The 22,913-nt window shown below is 40.6% G+C and overlaps 4 protein-coding genes across 8 annotated transcripts; 3 read left to right on the top strand and 1 right to left on the bottom strand.

The window, feature by feature from the left end:
* Positions 1-327: 327 nt before the first annotated feature.
* On the bottom strand, positions 328-3,837 carry tbx3b (T-box transcription factor 3b). Its single transcript, XM_062454469.1, has 7 exons — positions 3,081-3,837; positions 2,698-2,965; positions 2,321-2,467; positions 1,889-1,965; positions 1,687-1,790; positions 951-1,468; positions 328-817 (listed from the first exon to the last, which is right to left on the bottom strand). Exons 1-7 carry the CDS (start codon positions 3,452-3,454, stop codon positions 509-511), a joined length of 1,797 nt encoding a protein of 598 aa, XP_062310453.1. The 5' UTR covers positions 3,455-3,837; the 3' UTR covers positions 328-508.
* An 8,334-nt stretch (positions 3,838-12,171) lies between these two features.
* Positions 12,172-16,690, top strand: lman2lb (lectin, mannose-binding 2-like b). 2 transcript variants are annotated; one of them, XM_062454582.1, is made up of 10 exons: positions 12,172-12,385; positions 12,775-12,893; positions 13,103-13,220; positions 13,358-13,440; positions 13,587-13,610; positions 13,915-14,076; positions 14,222-14,336; positions 14,623-14,739; positions 14,881-16,279; positions 16,535-16,690. In XM_062454582.1, exons 1-9 carry the CDS (start codon positions 12,181-12,183, stop codon positions 15,021-15,023), a joined length of 1,086 nt encoding a protein of 361 aa, XP_062310566.1. In that variant the 5' UTR covers positions 12,172-12,180; the 3' UTR covers positions 15,024-16,279; positions 16,535-16,690. The 2 variants fall into 2 exon arrangements, with proteins under 2 accessions (XP_062310566.1, XP_062310567.1); XM_062454583.1 differs by lacking the exon at positions 13,587-13,610.
* Positions 16,691-17,052: 362 nt separating this feature from the next.
* On the top strand, positions 17,053-19,698 carry LOC134014859 (leukocyte surface antigen CD53-like). Of its 2 annotated transcripts, none has more exons than XM_062454033.1 (8): positions 17,053-17,171; positions 17,613-17,720; positions 17,864-18,052; positions 18,194-18,268; positions 18,403-18,513; positions 18,662-18,769; positions 19,027-19,110; positions 19,350-19,698. In XM_062454033.1, the coding sequence occupies exons 2-8, from the start codon at positions 17,658-17,660 to the stop codon at positions 19,416-19,418; spliced, it is 699 nt and encodes a 232-aa protein (XP_062310017.1). In that variant the 5' UTR covers positions 17,053-17,171; positions 17,613-17,657; the 3' UTR covers positions 19,419-19,698. The 2 variants fall into 2 exon arrangements, with proteins under 2 accessions (XP_062310017.1, XP_062310018.1); XM_062454034.1 differs by having other exon boundaries at positions 17,072-17,171; positions 17,616-17,720.
* Positions 19,699-19,829: 131 nt separating this feature from the next.
* On the top strand, positions 19,830-22,903 carry LOC134014858 (leukocyte surface antigen CD53-like). Of its 3 annotated transcripts, none has more exons than XM_062454031.1 (8): positions 19,830-19,957; positions 20,545-20,630; positions 21,238-21,426; positions 21,557-21,631; positions 21,773-21,886; positions 21,993-22,094; positions 22,240-22,323; positions 22,409-22,903. In XM_062454031.1, exons 2-8 carry the CDS (start codon positions 20,568-20,570, stop codon positions 22,478-22,480), a joined length of 699 nt encoding a protein of 232 aa, XP_062310015.1. In that variant the 5' UTR covers positions 19,830-19,957; positions 20,545-20,567; the 3' UTR covers positions 22,481-22,903. The 3 variants fall into 3 exon arrangements, with proteins under 3 accessions (XP_062310015.1, XP_062310014.1, XP_062310016.1); XM_062454030.1 differs by having other exon boundaries at positions 19,833-19,965; positions 20,547-20,630; XM_062454032.1 differs by lacking the exon at positions 19,830-19,957 and adding an exon at positions 20,415-20,451 and having other exon boundaries at positions 20,547-20,630.
* Positions 22,904-22,913: the final 10 nt, after the last annotated feature.

The following is a 22,913-nucleotide window of genomic DNA, read 5'->3' as shown; positions in this document are numbered from 1 at the left end:
CATATATAGACAAACTAATTATAATTCATGGACAAACAAAAACATGTTCAATAATTCCTAAGTCACTGTCCAATAGGATCAATTAGATTTAAAAAACTGTCATAGATTGAGACAGATTTACTTTCAACAATGTAAGAAATAGGGGATATGCCGGGGGGCAAACGGTCTGATTTGATACTGTAATAAACAGTAGAGTTCATTTTAACCGTTATAGGCTAATTCAAAGTTAATCGTGCATGTATTGCTTTTTTCCACCATGCAAAAAGAAATGTAGCCTAAACAAATTTTGCCTAACCCTAACCCCCCCCCCCCCTTCCCTCTCACACACACACAAAAGTTCACCAAATACCACACAATTGTGATGTTATTTGATAAATCAATGAAAATGCAATGTACATAGCAGGGCATTAATAAAGTTCATTACTTCAAGTGGAAGATTAGTCTTGATTGGAGTCTGATAAACATCTGACCATGTTGCATATTTGGGAACTGGTGGGTTATGCATTTGCTATTGTAAAGCCGTTGGGCCTACATAACCTGAAATCGAAGACACGCTCTTCACTTCAAATGTATTGCCCGGTTGGACATTGATCAAAGAATTTCGATATTTTAAGTCAATGTTGGTCAAGGGGCGAGTAGATGCTGGTGAGATCAGGTTGTCGTCTTCGACAGTTTTATGAATGTAATAGGGCCTGAATCTGGCATGAGCGCGCACTGGGTGGACCGCTGAAATCGATGGTGCGTTGGTGACAGCAGCGGCTGTCAAATAGGAGTTTGGATAGGTAAAAGGCCCTCCAAAGTGGGATGCCGCCAAACTCTGTATAACAAAGGAAGGTAAAGACAATCAGAACCTAGGGTCATATCCTAACTCATTGATAGGCTTAGCCAATTCAATTGAAAACATATATAGGGCCTATTCCATTTTAACATTAACAAAATTGTTTGCACACCTGTGAAAGCAGAGTATGTTGCTGAATGGTCAGCGGCAATCCTGGTATTCTTACAGATGCGATACCAGTCTCGCCAGCCATCCCAGATGAGCCGACTACCTGGTCCATAGATCTCCCTGCAGCGCCAAACTTCGCCCCGAAGTGCGCTTGGTGTAGGAGGCGTTGAGTGACACTAATTGGGTAGAAGTGTCTCGTTAATTCCGTTGGATATGAATAGTATGGCGAGATACCGTTGTTGTGTACATGAACACTTGGATCAATTTCCACATTTGGAGGCTCGAAGATGTCCGTTGTCTTCGCGTCCTCTGGTTCGAGGGAACGCTCTTCCCCAGTTAAAACGTTACTCTTTTCTGTAGGCTCATCTTCTAAATGATCGGTCCTTGACATTTCCCTTCGTGGCTGACCTGTATCATGCCTTGGAACATGTGGATTACAATTTGGTTCCTCGATGGGGGAGGTGACATTTTCAATGGCGCCTCCATCCTTGCTGTCCTGATCGCTTTCACTTTCGTAGGCCTCTGAGGACATTATATAAAATATAACGTTTGTTACATATTAAAATAGGTACACTCCCTGAAAACAGGTGCCTATAGACAAATAGGCTATAATTAAATGGCATAAAGTCTAATCTATAATAGTGCATGTGTTCAGAACTTGATAACAGCCTGCAACTAAATGCCATCCCTGATTTATTTTATTTTGATTTATTGTATCTTAAAGCCTCGACTAGGCCTACCTGTTGATTTGTGGGTTTTCAATGAATCTTCAGTCTGACACTCAGGGGCCCGGACTCCTTTTAGAATTTCATATTTTTTTTGTGAAGGCATTCCCAGTTGTTTCCTGCAAGTAAAAATAAATGTCAAATAGGCTACATTAAATGTTCAGAACATGTTAAACAATAAACAATATTTGTTTATAAAATGTGTGTATTACCCTACCTTTTTTCTCTTCTTCCGTTTCCAGTGTCTCGGAATCCCTTTGCGAAAGGATTGTTATCAATTTTCAACTGTGTGATCTAAAAATTGAGAGCGAAATTAAATGTTCAATCATATGTCTATATAGCCTATCAAATTAGATGCAAAGTCCCAAAATCCGTGCAAAGTCCCAACTGTGGACCTATCAAAAACCAGGCCGACAAAACTCAATGTAGTCCTTTACAAAAAAATGCATATAGGCACTATTAATCACATAGGCCTACAGTAACCAACGTTTGAAACGAATGTTTAATGAATAACGCGTTCTTTTTTATTACGTTATTATCTGCTGTAGGCAACTCCTGAAGAGTCAATAGCCTATTGGATCAATATTAGACCCGTAAAAGTAACTTTAACATTTGACCGTTAAACAATTCACACATTCAAAATGCTTACCTTATCATTTTGGTATGCGGTTACAGCGATGAATTCCGTTTCAGAGAAAACATACGTCCTAAATGTGCTATAAGGTAGTTTCAGGATATCATTGGCCCTCACAATATGGAATCTCGGTTGGTATTTGTGCATTGAGTTAAGAATTGTCTGTAAAAACAAAATTAAATGAAAATTGAGGATTATTGCTGAAATAACTGCATCTGAACAGATGTATTGTCTTATTCGTTCTCTTTTTGTCTTTACTTGTGTTCTTCTTTTTTTTCTTTTTAGATTATTACTTACAACTTGCCTAAATTATCTAGGCTGTATACTAAAGTTTGCTAAAGCAAATAGAACTCATTCAGTCAATTCCTAAATCACAATTTTAAACAACTTACAAACCCATGCTTGTCAGAGATGTTGTTTGTCAATTTCATTTTGTGGAAATTGCCCACTTTTGACATCCATTGTTCGCCTGTTGCTGGACTGTCCGGGTGAATGTACATTCGCTTTGGCATTTCGGGGTCCGCCTTTCCTGCCACCATCCAGTGAGAGTTATAAAATTTGTACCTACATTCATCCGCCGCCACAATATCCATCAGCAAAATATATTTAGCCTTTTTGTCCAATCCAGTACATCTTACTTTGAACGGTGGAAACATGCGCCTGGATGAAAAGAAAACAGTGTAAATAGAAAATCAATAATCAATGAAAAAGTGCCTATAGGCTAGAAACATGCGAATTCATTTGTTTATATGTCAATTACGACTATTTATCCTACCGTCCTGACTTTGTTATGATCATTTCAGTGCCGCACTTGTGAAACTGTTTCCAAAGGCCCATCGCCTCCAAGTGAACTTTTGGGTCGTTCTCGATGAGCTCCTCGGTCTCCAATAACTTCTGGAGACTGCATTTGACGTACTGTGCGGCCGTCTGCTGTGCTTGAGAGGATATGCGAATGCTCGTCTCGGCATTATCCAAGGAAGAATTCCCAACCGGCAATGGCAGAGATGTGTGGGAAGTTAATGAAAGGTTTCGCAAAAAAGGATGTTGCGGGACCAGGATTGCACCGAGGCCCATGTCAAGGTTCGGTAATAATGGCGGTAAAGTCACATCTCCACCTGGCCCTATGTCGAAACGATTTATTCGCATCATCTCCTGTGAAATCCGACGAGTTCACTTTTACGCACGCATCTGATTCCGTTTCTTTACGCAGTGTTTTCCGCGTTCAAACTGAAGATGAACGACTCAAACGTATTGCAAAATAGTAGTACAAATGTTGTACAAATTAAACATAAAATTTTCGGTACAGCCTATAATTTGCCAAGTGTTTTGGATAAAATATAATCCTGTGTCATCTTGGAAAATGCTGGTGGGATTTTCAAACCGGACCCCAAAGGACATATACGTGTGTTTTCTTGATAGATTTTAAAAGACAAAACGGATAACTAGAAACAACGGAACCTCGTGCATCTGGCTCGCTCACTCATGGCTCAGAGTTCCCAACTAAGCGAAAATGTTGTAGTCTGTTCATCCTGAGGTCGAGTTGATTGGCTTCCTGACACGCCTTGACCAATGTGTCTGACACTCAATTGTGGGCGTGGCTGCAAGGGTTTCGACGTAAAGGACAATGCAGACAGCAATATCAATTAGCCTAATTTGCACCATAAATCATCTGAATGATCTACTGAAATCTGATGGGTCTTGAAACCACAAATCATCGTCAAATTCGCTCTCAGGAGCTGTTCTAGTGAGCAAAGTGCTGAAATAGAAGAATGCATGGCTGGGGAATCCTGTCAAACTTTCAACTTAATACTTGACGCAATTTTCTTTTAAGCTGAAAATCTTTCTGTATTTATTCAAGTGTTGTGTTGTGGAACCCTCCAATACATCCATAATTAACAATGCAACATAGATCAAGGACACCTACTGAATAAATGCACCGTCAGTGAAATGTGACTAGCTCTAAATGTTGGTATGTAAAAGAGTGCTTTCCCTGACGTGAGTCCGTCTCAGTGGTTCCCACTTCATTCCTATAGCCCATGCCTCCTCAGCCCACGCTGGGCCGGCAGCCTTGTGACATGAGAACAGCGCTGGGGACAGTCTGCAGGGATTCTGCTCTACGAGACCAAGGTCTGCCAGCGATTGTCCAAGCTGGATTAGTCTCTGGATTTAGTTACAGGCTTTTTATTGCTCAAAGGTCCATGGCAGGCTAGGAACGTCCCAGTGAAACGCCTCACTGACTGAGAGCGCCAGGTTCAGGGCACACCAGCCTCCCACCGCTAGCCTGTGTGCATGTGCTGGTGTGGTTGTGATGTCAATTTGATTAGCCTGATATCGTAAGGAGTTGTGAACATGGCTTTGAAGCCTTGAATGTGGCACTCCTTCGATTATGAATGATCAATAAGTTTGCTATGTTGGCTGCAGATCACAGTACTGCACCTGTTACACTGGTTTGCTTTAAACGTGGGGATATTTAGGTCATCTCTCATGGAGCTCTAACACTCAGGGATGGGGGCATTGCTGTTTCTAAACCGATGCCCCTTCATGCTTTCAATGGGCATGCTATCTATAACTCACAAACCAGCTAGTGAGCAACAAGGAAACATTTGATTAGCTTTCTTTGTTTCATGACTAATGTGGCACAAAAGACCTTGCTGTTAAATCCGAAAATACCTCAGCACGAGGTATTTTTTTAACTTTTGTTAACCTTTCTCAATTTGTATTTGATCAAATCCTTTTTTTACACTGGGGGTTACAAAGATATGCACAGGGTGTGGGACTGATGATGACCCAATCTTTTTCTGGCAGGGGAGCAGGGGAAAACCCTGCCTGTCCATCAGCTAACATCAAAGAGTCAGTCAGTAATCTGAAACAGGCCAGGGAAGGATGGCAAACAAGACGCCTGGCTGTTATTTGTGGGCTTGGCCACAAACTGTGTGTGAAACCTGTCACACGGGATAAAGCTGCAGATCTCCACTGGGTCTCTGCCCAGCAAAGTCCTGTCCCTGTAAAAACGCTATTACTGGATGTTCCCTGTTACTCGGGCACAGGCGGCCCAAAGTTTGAGTGAAAACGGAACTTCTTGGGAGGACTTTGAGTAAGGGGGTCCATCTGTGTCCTCGCTCAGTGCTTTACCACTGGTGAAAGGAGGTGGGCATGGTTTGGACAGATCAAAAGCTACCAGGAGGCTACTGAGACAGTTATCTTTCTACAGACTAGGACAGTACTACAGAACTGTCATCATATAGCCGGACTTATACTTACTTATTGCAGTGCTGCTTAACAAGTAATTCAACTCGCTGGCAAATGAAAACACGTTTCAGTGTCTCACGGCAGCCCCAGCATGTCCCTCTGCCGGGGAATCTCAGTTCACAGCCAGGGCCACTGGTGAGCCTCCAAAGCACTGTGGCCACGCCGTCTCCTCAACACCTCTGATGTTTGGACAGTTTGAACGTTGATGAATGGTCTAATGGTAGCACGTCAGTGTTACTGAACATTTTTGGACTTTGGAAGTGGGAGGAATGTAGTTAAACAGAGGAGCAGAGGTGCTAGAGGCTGGAGAGACAGCCACAGGGCACATATATCACCCAGCAGCATGGTGCGTAGGTGGACGACACACAGCAAGGAATCTCTGTATTTCTGAGTTCTCTCCCTTATACAATTGCCTTTGTGCTCACTCGATCATCAACACAAAGATAAAGTTGTGCTTTTGAAATGGGAATGTTAACAGGACAGATGGAACAGCTGAATTCATGCCAATGTATTTGTAAACTAGATAACTCCTGGCCTGTTTGTCACCCTGTCTGTGGACTACGACGACAGGTGGAAGTGAGCTTGATGACCGCATGATTAAATAGACATCAGCATCCACGCGTTGCGGGTGACTTACGACTGCTCTTCAAGAGCATTGCTTGCTTGAACACCCGTGGGAAACTCATGGACAGGGTCACGTTAGTGCTGCACTCCAACTGCTACACATTCAGCACAGTTCAGTGGAGGGTCTGGAACCCAGGGAGATGCACAGCCATAGATGTGTGTTTTCAAAACCCAGCGACTGTAAAATCACCACAATCGTCAGTCTGTACTTCCCCTGTGAGCAGATGTTTGACCCAAATGTATCAAAATGTAGAGCTACAGCAGACCAGTGGCAAGACGAGGGGAGGGCCAGGGGACCCCACTACACGTTGCACAACCAAAGTAATACCTTCGTCTCCATTCTAATGGGTACGTTGCCAAAAAGTCAAAGGTGTTAGAAGGCAGTGGGCTGGTGAATTCATAAGGTCATGTGAAAAATTCCATGAAGTTCTCAAAGCCTCAAATCTTTTTAAGGTGGGGAGAAATAATTCCAAATTGATTTCAATCCTCCTCCTGACCATGACGTGAAATTAGCAACAGTAATTTACTCTTTGTGCTAGCATTTGTAGATTTGAGTAGATGAGTGTGGTAATGCATACCTTGGGATGGAATTTGACAAGAAATCTTAGGGATTTGGCTTAAAAGCAACCAGTAGAGCATAGTGTGCTATTTACAGTACACTGAAATTAATGCACTAAAAATCTCTGTGAACAGAGATTTCCCTGGATATTCCATACCACTCATGGGACTGTCACAGAATCCTGAAAGCTATACTCAGCACAGGCCATTAGGATGCTAGGACCATTAGGCATTCTCTGGTGCCCAGTCCACAATATGTTAAAACCTTCTGCATGCAACCAAACACTCTAATATTTAAAGTATGGGCCATAAAAACAACACTCTTTTGCTTTCGAGGGGACATATTTGTGGGGAATCTATTAGAATGAATACTTTTTTATTTAAAGCCCATGCCCATAACGAAGAAACATTGTCGTTCATGCGTAATGTGCGGTACTGAAGGGACGTTCTTCGACAAAAGGGTTGTTTTGTATTTCATTATACAGTTGCCTTTTTGAGCGTCAGAGTAAAAGCAATAAATTAACAGCTGGGTTTTGGTTTAAATCCCCAGGGGTTCGTACCAGCAACCACATCTTGACACAGCTGTTTCTCTCTGGCCATTTACAGATCATATCTAGTGCTCTCAATGGACAGAGAGGTCAATGTATGTCTAACATGTCATTTAGCTAGACTTCAGAGTCTAATGTTGTAAGTTCTGAAGCTGACAAAGAGTGAAATTATGAACTCTATGAAAGTCAAAACCGGTTTGCCCTTAAAAAAGCTTGGGAATTCAGCAAGAACTGTTTCCTTGCGGCACAAACTTAACACAAAACAAATGTTTATTGCCAAGCAAAATTGATTTCAGTTTATCAATAAAAACAAGTCAATAAATCTTTTTTAAAGCCAAGTGGGAGAAGAAAGTGAATGAAAAAGCACTGAGGAAGGAGACAGCGGGTCTCTAGAAATCAATTTTCACACATTAGAACTATTAGCTTATTGAGAGGTGGGTGACAGATTAAAGACTAGACGTTAAAGGGAATTGTACCTGTGAAACAGTGTCTCCATCTGCACATTGATGATGGGGATATACAGTATATATGTTTGTGTGTGAATTTGTGTTTGCATGTATCTCTTATGTGTTTCCTACAGACAGGATAGACAGTTGTCCTGTTTTCCTATAGACAGGATAGACAGTTGTCCTGTTTTTCTACAGACAGGACAGACAGTTGTCCTGTTTTTCTACAGACAGGACAGACAGTTGTCCTGTTTTCATACAGACAGGACAGACAGTTGTCCTGTTTTTCTACAGACAGGACAGACAGTTGTCCTGTTTTACTATAGACAGGACAGACAGTTGTCCTGTTTTTCTACAGACAGGACAGACAGTTGACCTGTTTTCCTACAGACAGGATAGACAGGTGTCCTGTTTTTCTACAAACAGGATAGACAGTTGTCCTGTGTTTCCTACAGACAGGACAGACAGTTGTCCTGTTGTTCTACAGACAGGATAGACAGTTGTCCTGTTGTTCTACAGACAGGATAGACAGTTGTCCTGTTTCCTACAGACAGGACAGACAGTGGTCCTGTTTCCTACAGACAGGATAGACAGTTGTCCTGTTTTCCTACAGACAGGACAGACAGTTGTCCTGTTTTTCTACAAACAGGACATACAGTTGTCCTGTTTTTCTACAGACAGGATAGACAGTTGTCCTGTTTTCCTACAGACAGAATAGACAGTTGTCCTGTTTTCTACAGACAGGAAAGACAGTTGTCCTGTTTTCGAGAAAGCAGTCCACGATGTATGTGACCATGGTTCTCAATTCTGACCATTAAAGTTGGTGCACATTTTTTAACTGCTCAAGCTGTTAATTAACCTAAAGTATCTTTAAAGCAACTATAGTAAATATAGTATAGTTGCATATAGTATGAACAGAATGTATATAATCTCAAGAAACTATCTGGAACATTCAAATATTCGTTTACTTGTCTTAACAATATGTGTCAAGAGGAAAAAAGGGACATCTCTGAAATGTAATTGTTTTTCGAACTGTAACAATCCATTCCATTTACATTTCCTGACTTTCATTAACTGAGTTTCTAGCCTGAAGTGTGCCGGCAGCCCTTTGGAATTTACTGAGTCTGGCAGCCATGTGGCAATTTTCAAAAGTAGCTTTTCACTGTAGAGAGAAGTCAATACACATCTTTTTTTGGGGGAGCATGAGTTTTTTTGTAGGGTTACAAATTAGCTAAATCTCAAAACGGTTCCTTTTAATTCAATTAAAGGGTGTGCATCTAACTTGGATAATGCTGGATTCTCCAGAACAAATGTTTACATTAAACATCAGGGAGTCAACCTATGAAAAAGGCAATAAAAGCAGTTCAAATAGGTTGCATTTCACTTTTCAGGTTTCCATTTTACACTCTAACTGATTGAGTGCTTACCAATAGCATTTATGAGGTCACTGTGGCAGTGAAATATTGACTTAAGTGCCTGCGTAACACATCCCTAATAGAGTGTAGTTAGGAAATGAGCTCTTCAATTAAGAAGATGTGCCTTTCTTTTTGTCAGCACAAACAACTGAGAATGAAGAAGCACATTAAAGGCCACCTGACACACAAGGCCAACTATCTGTCATCCCGTTGAACGGCCTGACAATATTCTCTCGGGGCTGTTGATTTGAATAGTGTGAATATTTATGTCCAGAGGTGTTTGCCTGTTCTTAATGTCTGCCGTCTTTAAGAAGATAAAGAGGACAGCTATTGCTGGGATAAGTGGCTATGGATTGTAGGAAGCTTGTCCTGCCAGAGAAAGCATTAAGGACTCTTCATTATCTAATCATTCTCAGGTACATAGACAGTGGATGTGGCTCTATTGTACAGTGTAAACGCCAGATGAACTCTATCCCCGTCTATTGTTAATGCATGTCCTACACGTGACTGCAAAATGTCTGAATGAATGCCAAACGTATACATTTTCATTGTGCAATGATAATAAAACACATTCAACATAAATCTGATGGAGGAAAAACATGGCTATTGAAAATGAAAGGCTGATGCAAAAGAGGAGAATGGCAGAACTAAAGACGGTAATATTTGCCAGTTAGTGTCAATCCTCGTATATTAACTGAATCCGATCGGATGCTGAGGTATAAGGAAAGCAAGGCACTTTCAAAATAAGAGCAGGACAGTAACATAAAGTTTTAATGCTTCGCACGGCCCAGTACTGTTTCCCATGTGGTCATGACAGTTGTCACGGACCGATGAAAGGAGAGTGTGGGTCCATATCCAGTCACTGTGACTAACTTAAATGCAGTCTACAGGGACAACAGGACATAAACAAGTCGACTCCCTGGACCAAAAGTGTTGCTTGAGTGTTTCTGAACGACATGAAATCACTGCCTTTTCATTTATTTTTCATGCATTTTACCACAGCGATTTTTAAATAGCAAAATAAAAATAAGAGTCCCGTTTTCGACAACTGTCTTGCCTCTCTAGACATCACAATATCAAATCCCATCCAACTCATTCAATGTGAACAGGTGCTACCTTCATCAGATCACTGTAAATGGAGTATGCCTGGGACTGGAGCCGCAAAACACTATAATATCTCCTTACATTACCAATATGGATTAAGTGGAAGACTAACACAGTAGGAGCAGTCAGTAAACAGCATACTCTGCAATCCTGCTTTACTAAAAGAGCTGAGAGGGTACCTAAACATTGCACAATATAGTGTGTCTGTCCTTTATGACAACCAGACTCAGTGTGTAGCCTGTCTGGAACTAGAATTATATAGAAAACACATATGGTGCTGTGTGGGTGTCAGAAGATGTGGCAGACTGGCTGGGATGTTTCACATTTCAGCTGTAAACTGAAATTCTGCATTAACAATATTGTCCTCACGGGACACATAGTCATAATACTAATGAATGAAATACAATGCTGGATCCAAAACATCTGATCTGCGGCTATATTAACACCTCCATTTTGTTCTCTCACTTCCTCTCTCTGTCTATTTGTTTCTTAAAGAAGCCTCTCTGGGGAGCCATAAACTGGAAGTAAACTGCATTAGTGTGATTCCTCCCAGGATGCTGAGGGAAAGCCTAGTGGCGCCAATTAGCTGTCAATAGTTCACCTCGTTAATCGCACCTACTATCCACTTTTTAAGAAACAGTGGGGATAGGCAAGCACACAAATCAGAAAGAAAAGTCAGAGTTGAAGAAGTTAACTTTTCCGTTTTTATGTTTTATTTCTTTGAAGACCACTTTAAAATCAATTGATCAACAATGATTATTCAATGCAAGGATTGTGGAACACACATACATTCAAGATTAAAGTGTTGAATGTATGTGGTAAAGAGAATAAAGAAATGTAACCAACTAATCTCCAGTTATGTCCAACAAAATTCTTAAAATGTTTTGCAGGAGTTCTCTATGCAAAGCTCTCCACTGACAAATAACTGACATGGACCTTATCGGGTTCTCAGAAATGTATGCTAACTTTTCTCCACTTACTGTCACTCTTGTGATAACCATGGATATCTGTTCTCTGTGGCTGATGCAAGCTGATTGTACCATTTTACCAAACACATTAGACATTGTGAAGATACCTAATCACTTACTTCAAAACCACCACTTTCACTCCATGGCTACTAGGGGTGGGAATATTTTGGTACCTCACGATTCGATTCAAATCAATTCTTGGGGTCACGATTCGATAAAAAATCGCTTCACGATTTTTTAGATGCATGATTTTTTCGATATTTAATCAAATTTCTATTCAATATAGAGCAAACTTACATTTGATTCCAGTTTGCTGTTTAGTGTTACTTGTTTCTATTTGACTGTGATAGGCAGTTAAGTGTTGAAGAAAAAAATCCCACTGCATCAAAACCTTGAAATGTATTGTTTTTCTTGCAGTTTAGTAAAGTCATTGTTATAAAAAGGAAAAACCAAAAATAACGATTTTTGACATTTTTGAATCGATATCAATCGCTAGAAGACTATCGCGATTCAAATGCAAATCGATTTTTCCCCCACCCCTAATGGCTATGTGTGTTTGTCCTTAACCATCAAGAGCAGCTCCATGTAGAGGCAACAGCTGTATAGGGGTGTTGCTTATTGAATTCTTTTTATTTCTTCTCACATTTCTTCTGGACTTGGATGGTCTCCAGGAGACAAAATGAAAGTTTAGGACTTCTGAGACTGTTGGCCTAAAGTAGCCTATGTCCTAATTGCATGCATACTTCATCATGCAACAGTACATACTTGTAAATGCAACTGCAGTAGGCTACCTAGGCTACTAAAAGTAAAAATAGTGCGATTTGGCAGGCAGGTTATGTGTTTGGATTTACCACTCTTTATTTTGTACACTTACGTAATAGTATGGGTATGTTGGGACATGAATGTACCTTTAAATCGGCAAGCCAATAGAAAATATGGGCGGTCGTAGAATTATTAGTCAATATGGCTGCCACCATGGAAAAGTATATTCTGTCTCGAATGAGTAGTCTTCGGAAATTATATTCAATGTTTAATTTCCGAAACATTAATGAATTAACCTGTATGTTCGTTGTTATGTGTTTTTTGGTTGGCTCATCGTTGGCAGACAACGGATACGAGATGGAAGACTTTTTAAAGAGGGAGTACTCGCTGACAAAGCCATATCAAGGTACTGTAGCTATTAGCTAGTGAGCTAGCTAATGTTAGTTGTTGTAATCACATTAGACATTAGACTGTTCTGCTATTGTTTCGGTTGACAATATTGAAAGTGTATTATACGATACAGTAACAGTGAGGTTTTTGAATTAGGACTTTAAAATATTGTGTAAAACAGTTTGGTTGGGCAGCCTCAGGCAGTTAGCAGAACTCAAGTGACAAGTGACACCACTTACGGCATTTGATTGCGCAATGGCGTACGCGGAAGCGGCATACCATGTAATTACAAATATTTGAGAGTTAATCATAAACATATCTTGAAATTAGGCTGTTGGACAAGGAACCATAGGTCACATTATATGTCGAATTTTCCAAGTGAATTATTTCTAATTGTAATTCCAGGGCTGGGCTCCTCCAGTTCTTCTCATTGGGATCTAATGGGTACTGCAATGATCACTACCGAGACTGTTCGTCTGACCCCCGACTTACAGAGCAGGCAAGGAGCTGTGTGGAGCCGCATTGTGAGTTTTGAACTACAACCTAAAACACAAGCAGATTAACCCCATGACTTGAATCCTGTTTCAGTGCTCCAGAACACTGGTAACTCGGTCTACAATGCTTCAGAATGTCACATCACCCCAGACCCTGGTTTCACACCACTAACAGCCTATCATCTCGGTTTTGTTTGTGTGCATGGGTGTGCGCATGTGTGTGTATCTTGTGCATCTAGCCCTGTTACTTGCGAGACTGGGAGCTCCAGGTGCACTTCAAGATTCACGGTCAGGGGAAGAAGAATCTCCATGGAGATGGAATGGCTTTATGGTTCACCAAAGAACGCATGCAAATAGGTACCAAGTCTGCCATGTCCCTCGAGGGTCCCTCTCACAGTTAAAACAAAATCAAGGACACCAATTATGACGCTACTGTCTTGCTTTCATATCAGTGGTTTTCATGAAAAACTCATCACAGATTACATTTTGTGCAGGTCCGGTGTTTGGGAACATCAACCTGTTCACGGGCCTTGGGGTATTTCTGGACACTTACCCCAATGAAAACAAGAACCATGAGGTGATTTTCCTATCCTTCACACCCTATACAGTCCCCCACACTCGAATGATGACCGTGGTTACTGTTACTGCACACACATCTATCCATTCCCTACCAATGATCACAAGTTCACCCTGTATTTCTTCACTACCAACTGGGAGATGCAGAAGAAGCAAAATCCTGCAACTCAGGTAGCTATGTTAAATTAACAACCCAACCCCATCACTCCATGAACTGTCCCCTATCTACCTCCACCCACACTCCATTCAGTTTGAGTCCGTCAATCCACATTCGAAACGTGTCTGTGGTGTTTGGTAGAAGTTTCATAGGGAATCGCTAATCGCCATTTGCTGCATGAAACCTGGAACCAAAGTGCAATTGAATGCCTTTGCCCCCGACATTCCTGTTATCCTGAGGTTCAAATTCCCGTACGGTTCAGTTCCCTCCATAACACGGTTATACCTCTGTTCTGTTCCATCTCCCTCCCGCCCACAGCGGGTGTTCCCATACGTGTCAGCGATGGTGGGGAACGGGACTCTGGCCTACGACCACGATCGCGATGGGTTGCCCACCGAGGTCGGTGGATGCACCGCCCTGGTGCGCAACGTCAACCACGAGACCTTCCTCCTCGTCAGATACTCCAAAAACAGGCTGACTGTGAGAGCTCTCTCTCTCACACACACACACACACACACCTTCCGGTTTCCCTGCTTTGCACAGACCAGAGCCATATAGAGCAATGATTCTGGCGCAGACGCACGCAAAGTATGATACATACTCCGTTCCATCTCCCGTTCTGCAGGTAATGCTGGACATAGATGGCAACCGCGAGTGGAAGGACTGTTTTGATGTGTCAGGTGTTCGGCTGCCTCAAGGATACTTTTTTGGAGCCTCCTCTGTAACTGGTGACCTCTCAGGTACAACCACTTACGGTGCTTTCCATGGTTACCAAGTCGCTGTGGGTTCACTATCTGCATGGATATAAACTGTCACACAACCATGTGCTCCCAATAATATAAAGGTTGAACAAACATTTCAGGTGGCAGTATCTTCTTCAGCATTGGACTGTTTGATCACATATATCATTGTAACTAGTCATAAATAACTACTGACCATGCTGATACTGGCAGCAAACCCTTTTAATGGGTATTCTGACTGGTGGATGTGGTTTTGTACGGACACTCGTTGTTACTGTGTTTCCAGACAACCATGATCTCATCTCCATGAAGCTGTACCAGCTGAGCGTGGAGCGATCTCTGGAGGAAGAGCAGGAGGAGGAGGTCACCGTCCCCAGTGTGGACAACATGGGGCAGTTCAAAGGTGCAGCACAACAGCGACGCCGTTGTCCTTCCGATTAGTCCTCGAAAGCAAATCCACCTGTCAGATTTCGACACGCGGCCCTTTGTTCAAGCGGCGGCTCCAAGGTCGCTCCGTTGACGTTTCTGTGCGCTTGTCTTTCAGTGGAGGTGCAGGAGGAGGGAATGAGTGGAGTCCAACTCTTCTTCACCATTATCTTTTCCGTCCTCGGGCTCTTCGTCCTGGGCGTGGTCGCTGTCGTCGTGTACGGACGCTGGAAGGAGAACAGCCGCAAGAGATTCTACTGAGACCCGATCGAGCACTTGAGGACGAGAGGGAGTTTGAGAATCCACACCTTTTTTTTTTCTTTTTTTTTTTTAAATCAACATACAGTGCGCCGATCACTTTTCCTGACGTAGCTTTACCAAACAAAACCCCCTCGCTTCGATACTTCGATTGAGAAAACTGACCTCAAAAACCTGAACAACACAGCAGAAAGTACTGGAAAGTGAACCCGTTCATTGTAAATTTCCATAATCATCTCAACCAGTTATTTTCGCCTCAGTGTTAAAGGTCATCTCTTACTGCTATACTAAAGAGAAAGACCTATTAGCTGCAAACTAGGACTGAGTGGCCGTATCAACATTTAGACAGTGAACATAATGGCTGTAACAAAAGTGCTCTGTTCTCTTTATGTAAATTGTTTCTGATCTGTTTTGTGTTATGCTTTCCAATTGCACTGATATGATGTGCCCAGTATCATGTGTCCAATGGGTAATGAGTTATGTGTATTAAGTGCCTAGTTCTGGACCTAAACTAGGTATACCCTAACTTGTAGTGATGGTTTGAGGAACCTTGTCTTTGTGAAACTATATTTTCATTGTCTCCCATTTCAATGTACCACTCAGTTATTCATGTCTACCTTAGTTCTCTGTTAGATCTATACATTGGAGATGAACAAAACAAATTTCAATTATGTAAACTTTAGTTGTTTTCCCCGTCAGTTGTAATGCGGAGCATACCGCTAATGTAATCCTGCAGAAAGTTTGTTGTAAAGCTGTTATCTTACCAGTGAAGGATGAGCATATTTATTCTAATTGATTAATGTAATGCCTTTTATAATTCACTCTTGTCAATCCATTAGTTTTGCCAATTGAATCAGTTAGGGTTAGTTTTTTTTGCTGTGAAAGTATTCATTGTTTTTCATCGTCTTTGTATGTAGTTTTGTGAAAAGAAAAGCATAGGGTCTCCAGTGTCGGATGCCCAGGCTCACTGAAGGTGGTGTAAAGTTTCAAGTGCATTGGATACCGTTTGCTGTCTCGACGCTGTATAGATCTTCTCCGGACACTCATTTGCCGTTGCCTTACCCAAAATGCGTTGGTCCTGAATTTATGGAAGGGACCTCGCGTATTGCCACATCCAAAATGTTTACTTCAATGTTGTCCCTTTTTATAGCTCATCACTGGACAGTATGATGGGGATTCCTGTGGTTTGAGAGGATAATTTATTGTGTCCTTTCCTGAGCCATCTTGTTGTGACACAAATGCGTGATTATTTAACCCTTGTGTTATCTTCGGGTCATTCTGACCCATCAGTCATTGTGACCCACCGTCGTATTGCGACAAATTTACCTCATACAAAAACAAAGTGAAGCATTTTCTTTTAACTGTCGGGCTGTCTCAGACCCCCCACATTGGAATGGTTAAAAGAAAATTATTTGTATTTGTTTTTGTATTGGGTAAAATTGGGTAAACACAACGATGGTTCGTTATGAACCTTTGGGTCATGTGACCCGAAGGCAGCACGAGGGTTAAAGAAGTATGATCGGGGGTGATGAAAATGTGAACGCTTATAGGGTTTCATCAAAGCTTGTTTTAAATCTATAGCTGGATGTTCTTTTGTTAGTCTTTAATGAGAATGAGCACTGGTGTGTTACTGTGTCAAACCCTTTTTGAATAAACCTTTGTATGATCTTAATGAGGAATTTATATATCGTTTTTACAATTCTGGCCTGGTCAAGGCAACACAGATTTAGTACTTAGAACAGTAAGAGTGGTTCTTGGTGCCACACAATTAGCACAGTATATGGAAAGGTTATTTGCATTGGTACAAACTATTAGAATAATGGTTCGACCTCCACTCAATCCAGCTTTTTAGTGCTTTGATGTCCTTGTCACCTTAAACCCTTTGGCACTGTATGTATTAGTACAGGTGTACGGGTAAGAGTAATTCATTCTTTATACAAATTTAAATGTCCTCTTCTGAGGCCTGGATGGTGGAATGTGCTGGAAAAAGAACACTGTATACCGCCTCCTCCAACCCTCCCTCTTCTGCCACCTCCAGCCCTCACCTTTCAGTCATAAAGCTAGAGGAACAAGCAACAGACGTTAGCTGGATACTGTATCTACCACTTCAACTGATGCAACTCGGTTGACCAGTGCATAGTTTCATCAAAGGTAGGTCTACATTTTTTATTCCAGTTTCTAAGAGTGTATTTTAAAACAGTTTAAAGTTCAGTTCATTTCCTCATCCATCAAATGCCCTTTTTGATTTGATCTCACCTGATTAAACTGAAATAGACTTGTAAAATGCACGATACTTAAATTTGACCTCACAAATTAAATATATGAAGTAAAGATCTGATACTTTGGAATTAAATAGAGCAATGTTCGTATGAGCCGATCCCTTTAGATAAGTAGAACTGCATTGGTCTTGGTGGCACCATGCTCAATGTTTTCATACCAAACACAGTTGTCTGGTAAACACTTACACCACCTTTAGCTCTGGATTATCATGGCCACTTGCCTTTACTCTACTCTCGAAGATGTGTTAGAAGGTGATAGGAGTTTAAAAATAAATTTATTATTGAATTGGATTTAAAGCTAAAGTATTATCAGCAGGTTATTTCATACTTTGCTGACGGATATCCAAACCGCAAAAGAATGAATCGTTCCTGGGTAAACTGCTGGAAAACCATGATGATTTTCCTTAACTTCCTATGCTGGGTATGTAGGTTATATGGTAAAATAGTAATATTGTAGTAATAATAAGATAATAAATGTGTGCTGTGTGTAATATATTTAACATCCTGCAGAGGGGATGCAAGTATTAGGCCGTGATGTTGCTTCTGTGCTCTATTGTGGTCTAGCTGTGCGGCGCATTTGTAGTGGCGTTTGGGGAGTACCAGATGATGCACTCCAAGTTCAGCTCCCTGATCACCTCATTCTTGCCCATCCAACCTGCCAACACCCTGGTGGTCAGTGGCACCATCGTCACCTGTGTGTGCTACCTCGGGTTCCTAGGTGCCCTGAAGGAAAATCGCTGCATGCTTTTAACTGTAAGTGTGCACCCACTTCAACACGGTATTCTAACTACCTTTTGTTTACTCGTTTTCTATCCTCTCACCAAGGTTGAGAAACAGTCATGGAACATAGTGTGTTGCCTCGGGTAATTCTTCTTTTTGATGTTATGATTGCAGTTTTTCACCCTTCTGTTCATTCTGATGCTGGTGGAGCTGGCTATGGCATTTGTCTTTTTGGTGTACAGCAGAGAGGTAGGTCACAACAAAGGGATGACACATACCCCCCCCCCAAAAAAAAATGTGGTTCATTGATTAAAACCATCGGCTGAATGAAAAATGAATGTATTACATTTGTAATATCAACCTTGAGCATATGTCCTTCACAGATAGATACTTTCTTTGAGAAAGACCTGATGAAAAGTCTGGAGATTTACAAGCATTCCTCCCCAGACGTGAATCTGGCCATGAAAAATGAGTTTGACGCAGTCCAGCACACTGTGAGTATTTACTGCAACTACCACCTAAAAAGAAATATACCGTGTATATATATATGTAATCCTAGGATGAAATTCTTTGGTTGGTCAGATGCGAACCATTGAACGCCTGAGCTCGTTAAAAGCAGTTGCTGTGTTGTGCTCTGTCCAGTTTAAGTGCTGTGGGGTCCATGGAGAAGCAGACTGGGAGGGAAGAATCCCTGTGTCATGCTGTACCAAAAACCCCTGCAACATCCTCCCTCAACCCAACTGGCCAGAGGTAGGCCCTCATCTGTCTTAGTACCGTAATATGATAATGTCTTCATATATTTAAAGGCAATACCATATTATAGACATGGCAGGATGGTTTAGTCTGCACTTCCATTAATAATCCCCCACAAAGCCCTTTGGCACATCGAGACCTTGTCTCTAGCTTTATGATTAGTGCTGCTACACAGAATCAAATCAAAATAGGCCAACAAGAAATCAAAATCAAGTTCATTTAATTAAAAATTGCACAAACAAAATCTGTTCCAGGGCTGTCATGCAAAGCTGAGGAACTGGTTTGCAACAGATTTTCAAAGCACTGGTGCTGGGGTCATCTCTCTGTTCATTATACAGGTACACATCGATTTATGTGGTATTTTTGCATATGGGTATAGTATTTGCAGTTCTGTAGATATTTGTATGTATTAAGATTTACTAGACGTTCCCGGCTCCTTTCTTCTAAACTGTGCGAGTTTGATGTTGTTTCGTTTGGTGGCTTTTAAAAGTAGCTGCCTATGGCTTCATGTGTTGAGTATATTGTTTGATATGGCTGATACCTGACTCTAAAACATGCCTGTTTTGTTTTTTTGCAGTTCATTTGTATGTGTTTCAGCATCCCTCTCTTCTGCTACTTCAGCAAAAATCGTCTTGGTTACCAGTGAAAAGAGACAATGGGACAATTAAGTACCCAGAGTACTTAATTAAAATGCTTCTCATGTGTCTCGACTTGGATTGGATACATAATTTAAATTGTATAATATCAACGTACATAGCTTTGTGTTTATCTAAAACATATGTATAAAAACATTTAAAAATATATAGGAATAAAAAATGTGGTTCTTTCTAAATTCTTTCTATTTTTGAAACAGAGGAAGTACATTTTATATTTGTAAAAAAAAAAAAAAAGAATGATCATAGTTCAATAATACCCTCTAATATTATTTGAATTAATGTCATTGTTTTCTCCCCAGCTGTTTCTTTTGAGAAACCCCCTTACTCTTTGTCAGTCATACATGTATTGCTGTTCATAAAAATAAGGAAGTAGACCAAACACTTGGTCAACACTGCCTTTTCACACACCATAGCACCTTGATAACAGAGCAGAATAGGCAAGTAACAAGTACAGGCAGTAAAATTAGGAACATTGCAGCACACTTTATAAATTAAGATCTTTCTTTTTTAAAGGAGAAAACAATTTCAGCTGACAAGGTAAGAATTATTTTTTGAGGCTGGTTCTATCAAAGTTATAAAACAGTGAAGGTGTGATACTGTTCTATTATTTATTTCTAACTATCAGTAATAAATTAAAATGATTAGCATACTGTAACATTTTGGCCATGTAATAAATAGTAGGTTAATTTACATTTAATATTGTAGTTGATCTGTGTAGGCAGTGACACAGATGAAAACCCCACCCATATATTTGAAAACTGTGACTTTGGTTGCTATACTATTTATTTTGACACATTTTACTCATTGTGATAACCTAATTGGTTTTTGTGAAACATGGTTTGGTTTGTGTTATAAATGTTGTGCCTGGTTGTTTCGGTACATGTAAAGCAGTGTGAAAGAAAATCATATGTTACAGAACATTCACTTCCTCTTGATTTGACATTTGTTACCCTCACGAGAGACAGGAAAACACGATGCATTTTGTGTGAAGGGAAGAGAGGAAGTTAGAATCTGATGTTCTCGGTATCTCAATTTCTCTTCAAGTAAATACCTAGGAAGTGTCAAACAGCTAAACACTTGGATATGTATCTCTGAACGCTGCTTTCTTTCTTCCACAGGTTTAATATATACTTTTGAAGATGGCTCAAACTTGCCTCAAGTGTTTGAAATACACCATGTGTTTGGTCAACTTCCTGTTCTTTGTAAGTATGCGAAACATCAAACCATACGTTTAATCTTGTTTGATTATTTTAAACATATTCCACAGAGATGAGGTACTTACTCACATTTACATTTACATTTATTCATTTAGCAGACGCTTTTATCCAAAGCGACTTCCAAGAGAGAGCTTTACAAAGTGCATAGGTCACTGGTCATAACAACGAGATAGCCACAAAACATTGCGAGTAGCCAAAACATGAAGCACACATTGTGAACAACCAAAATAAGTGCCAAAGGGAAGAACCATAAGAGCATGTAGTTAAACAAGTTACAATTAAACAACATGAACTGCTATAAGTGCAAGTGTACCTGTGGAAAAAAGCAAGCAACAATAATAAAAACAATATATCACAGCGAGTAAAAAAATTTAAGTCAGTTACCACTAACCAGAAGAGCAACAAGTCTCTAAGCAAGAGTCATTGTGATCCTTGAGGAAACTAACATCGGGTTAAGCGAACCATTCCTAAGTACCGTTGTACTCCCGGAACAAGTGCGTCTTGAGCCTACTCAATTGGAGTATGACACTTTCATTGTACTTTCATTTCACAATCATGATATTTCCTGATGTCTGTGTCATATTTGTGACAGATGTGTGGAACAGCTGTGTTTGGCTTCGGACTGTATATGATGATGAACTCCAAGGTATCCTCCCTCATTCCCTCCTTGGCTTCTTTGAACCTGGCCAACATTCTCTTCATCATTGGCATCATCATCACCTGTGTGTCCTTCCTGGGGTTCCTCGGTGCCCTGAAAGAGAACCGCTGTCTCCTCATCGCTGTGAGTGATACCACGACACGATTCAATCCCACTTCTAAATACAAGTCACTAACACCGACACAAGCATGACTGATGCTTCAAAGTAAATACTTTTTGGATGCTCTGTGTTTTTTTCTCCTTCTCGTTTCAGTTTTTCATCCTGCTGTTTCTCTTGATGGTGGTGGAGCTGGCTGCAGCCTGTGTTATGCTGGTTTATGAGGGAGAGGTAGGAACACAATTGGTCCATGGATATCAATTCATTGTCAAGAGTGTACCTTTAAGATACACTGATACATGCTATGGACAGGCGCTCCTTATTTGTCCATCAGCAAATTGTTATATAAGCCTTTTGAGTTTATATGTTTAGATTGACAAATTCTTGCAAGACGATCTTCAAAGAAGCCTGCAGAAGTCTATGAAATCTGAGAAAAGTGGAAATTCTACCTACTCAGAAGATGACTGGGATATTATTCAAACAACGGTGAGTGGCAATTATTATTCCCATGCTTCATACATATTAATAAACAAAAAGTGTATATCCTCGCCATAACTTTTCACATATATATATATATTATATATATATATAGTTCAATTGCTGTGGAATCTACAATGCCTCTGACTGGGTGGACAAAATACCAGGTTCTTGCTGTTCAACACCGGTAACCCCTTGTAACAAATTGTGGGAAAAGGTATGTTACTGATGTCACATCTCTTCTATGTAAGCCAGTGGGTGGGGTTAGCATAGCCTATGCATAGTGCATACATGCATAGGCTATGCATAGTGCATAGGCTCAAACCAAGATAAATCATGACTCATTCTGTCCTTGATGACAGGGTTGTTACACTAAACTGAAGGACTGGTTTGATGATAACTTTCTAAGTGTCGGGATTGGCCTGATAGTGCTCTGTGTTATTGAGGTATGACCATTGTTTCCATTTATTAGTACTATTCTAACACCTACATCTACACCTATAAAAGCTTGACATCTGTCTGTGTTGGCAGGTGCTGGGGATGTGCTTCTCAATGACTCTATTCTGTCACATCAGCCGATCTGGACTCGGATACAAATTATGAAGCAACTATTCCACTAACAACACCCCCATCTGTAATATTCAAGTCTTTGTTAATACAAATACACACCTAGAATAAGCCTTTAACAAACAAGTTTAAGGTTTATAAAAAATATAGATAAGATATTAATGTTTGTGTTATAAAACAGGTGGTGTGAACATATACAGTAATCAAAAATAAATGCTTGGAAGCTTCTCAATGATTCATGGTTGTGAAATCAAAGAACTTGAGGACAATTATAGAGATTATTTACTATCAAATCGTTTTTTCCTTTTACATTTACGTGTTTTTTGTTGTGTGATCAGAGATAAATTATACGGACCACGATTGTAAATATCATCTGATTCTTTTCATGTAATGCTTTATTTCTTTCCCTTAAGACCAAAATGTTGAAACAAATTAAACAAGTGCGTCATTTACATGATTGTGTGTATCT

This window comes from Osmerus eperlanus, chromosome 28, assembly GCF_963692335.1.
Source record: "Osmerus eperlanus chromosome 28, fOsmEpe2.1, whole genome shotgun sequence".
Taxonomy (NCBI): domain Eukaryota; kingdom Metazoa; phylum Chordata; class Actinopteri; order Osmeriformes; family Osmeridae; genus Osmerus; species Osmerus eperlanus.
Note: the sequence above shows the minus strand (reverse complement) of the source record. Positions and strands in the feature narration are given on the sequence as shown.